Below are 1,748 nucleotides of genomic sequence, written 5' to 3'. Positions count from 1 at the left end.
CTGCGGTTACCTGCTGGGGTTTGGTATTGAACCCAAAATGGTGGGAGGAGGTGGGTGTGATTTGGGTGGGTTTGGACCTCCCTGTCATGCCCCTCTCCTCCTCCTCTCCCCTTTCCCCTGCCTGTGCCTGAGCTGGGACGTCTATTCCCTAGCTCCCAGCTGAGCGTCCCAGAGGATTGGAGCTTAGGCGGGGAGGCGAGCTCTCGCCTGCCGGTGGGCGGCTGGAGATTGACGCTGCTTGTTGTGTTATTTTGCAGGTAAAGATGAGCCCAGCAGCTACACGTGTACAACTTGTAAACAGCCTTTCAACAGCGCCTGGTTCCTCTTGCAGCATGCACAGAACACACACGGCTTACGGATCTACCTAGAAAGCGAGCATGGCAGCCCCCTGACGCCACGGGTTGGTATCCCAACAGGACTAGGTGCAGAGTGCCCTTCCCAGCCACCTCTCCACGGGATTCACATTGCAGACAATAACCCTTTTAACCTGCTCAGAATACCCGGCTCTGTCTCGAGGGAGGCATCAGGGCTGGGAGAAGGGCGTTTCCCACCCACGCCGCCCCTCTTTAGCCCTCCCCCGAGGCACCATTTGGATCCGCATCGTATTGAGCGCCTGGGTGCGGAAGAAATGGCTCTGGCCACCCATCACCCTAGTGCCTTTGACAGGGTGCTGCGACTGAACCCCATGGCGATGGAGCCCCCCGCTATGGATTTCTCCCGGAGGCTGCGGGAGCTGGCCGGCAACACTTCCAGCCCACCCTTGTCCCCGAGCCGGCCCAGCCCTATGCAAAGGTTACTGCAGCCCTTCCAGCCCGGCAGCAAGCCCCCATTCCTGGCCACGCCACCCCTTCCTCCTCTGCAGTCCGCTCCTCCTCCCTCACAACCACCCATGAAGTCCAAGTCCTGCGAGTTCTGCGGGAAGACCTTCAAGTTTCAAAGCAACCTGGTGGTCCACCGCCGGAGCCACACTGGGGAGAAGCCCTACAAGTGCAACCTCTGTGACCACGCCTGCACGCAGGCCAGCAAGCTGAAGCGCCACATGAAGACCCACATGCACAAGTCCTCCCCCATGACGGTGAAGTCAGACGATGGGCTCTCAACTGCCAGCTCCCCTGAGCCGGGCACCAGCGACCTAGTGGGTAGTGCCAGCAGTGCCCTCAAGTCCGTGGTGGCCAAGTTCAAGAGCGAGAATGACCCCAACATGATCCCCGAGAATGGGGATGAAGAAGAGGAGGAAGAGGAGGAAGAGGAGGAGGAGGAAGAAGAGGAAGAGGAGGAGGACTTGAATGAGAGCGACAGGCCAGACTATGGCTTCGGGATGAGCCTGGAGGCGGCCCGCCACCACGAGAACAACTCGCGGGCTGGTGAGGAGGGCCGGTCGATGCCGGATGTCATGCAGGGCATGGTCCTGAGCTCCATGCAGCACTTCAGCGAGGCCTTCCACCAGGTCCTGGGGGAGAAACACAAGCGGGGCCACCTCCCCGAGCCCGAGGTGCACAGGGACACTTGCGACGAAGACTCGGTGGCCGGCGAGTCCGACCGCATTGATGAGGGAGCGGTCAACGGCCGGGGCTGCTCCCCAGGGGAGTCCGCCTCGGGAGGCCTGTCCAAAAAGCTGCTGCTGGGTAGCCCCAGCTCCCTGAGCCCCTTCTCCAAACGCATCAAGCTGGAGAAGGAGTTTGACCTACCGGCCGACGCCATGCCCAACACCGAGAACGTTTACTCCCACTGGCTGGCAGGGTTCACCC

The 1,748-nt window shown here is 61.2% G+C and overlaps 1 protein-coding gene across 1 annotated transcript in view; it reads left to right on the top strand.

Annotated features, from left to right (window-relative positions):
* Nucleotides 1-257: 257 nt before the first annotated feature.
* Nucleotides 258-1,748, top strand: part of BCL11A (B-cell CLL/lymphoma 11A (zinc finger protein)) — a gene marked incomplete at its 5' end in the record, with an annotated part of 9,482 nt that continues 7,991 nt past the window's right edge. Inside the window, one exon of the mRNA XM_010085942.1 lies at nt 258-1,744. Coding sequence (XP_010084244.1) covers nt 258-1,744 — 1,487 coding nt within the window. The remainder of the gene's footprint in view (nt 1,745-1,748) is intronic.

Source organism: Pterocles gutturalis, unplaced genomic scaffold (genome assembly GCF_000699245.1).
Source record: "Pterocles gutturalis isolate BGI_N339 unplaced genomic scaffold, ASM69924v1 scaffold34560, whole genome shotgun sequence".
NCBI lineage: Eukaryota > Metazoa > Chordata > Aves > Pterocliformes > Pteroclidae > Pterocles > Pterocles gutturalis.
The sequence above is the reverse complement of the archived record's forward strand: the minus strand, read 5'-3'. Positions and strand labels throughout refer to the sequence as shown.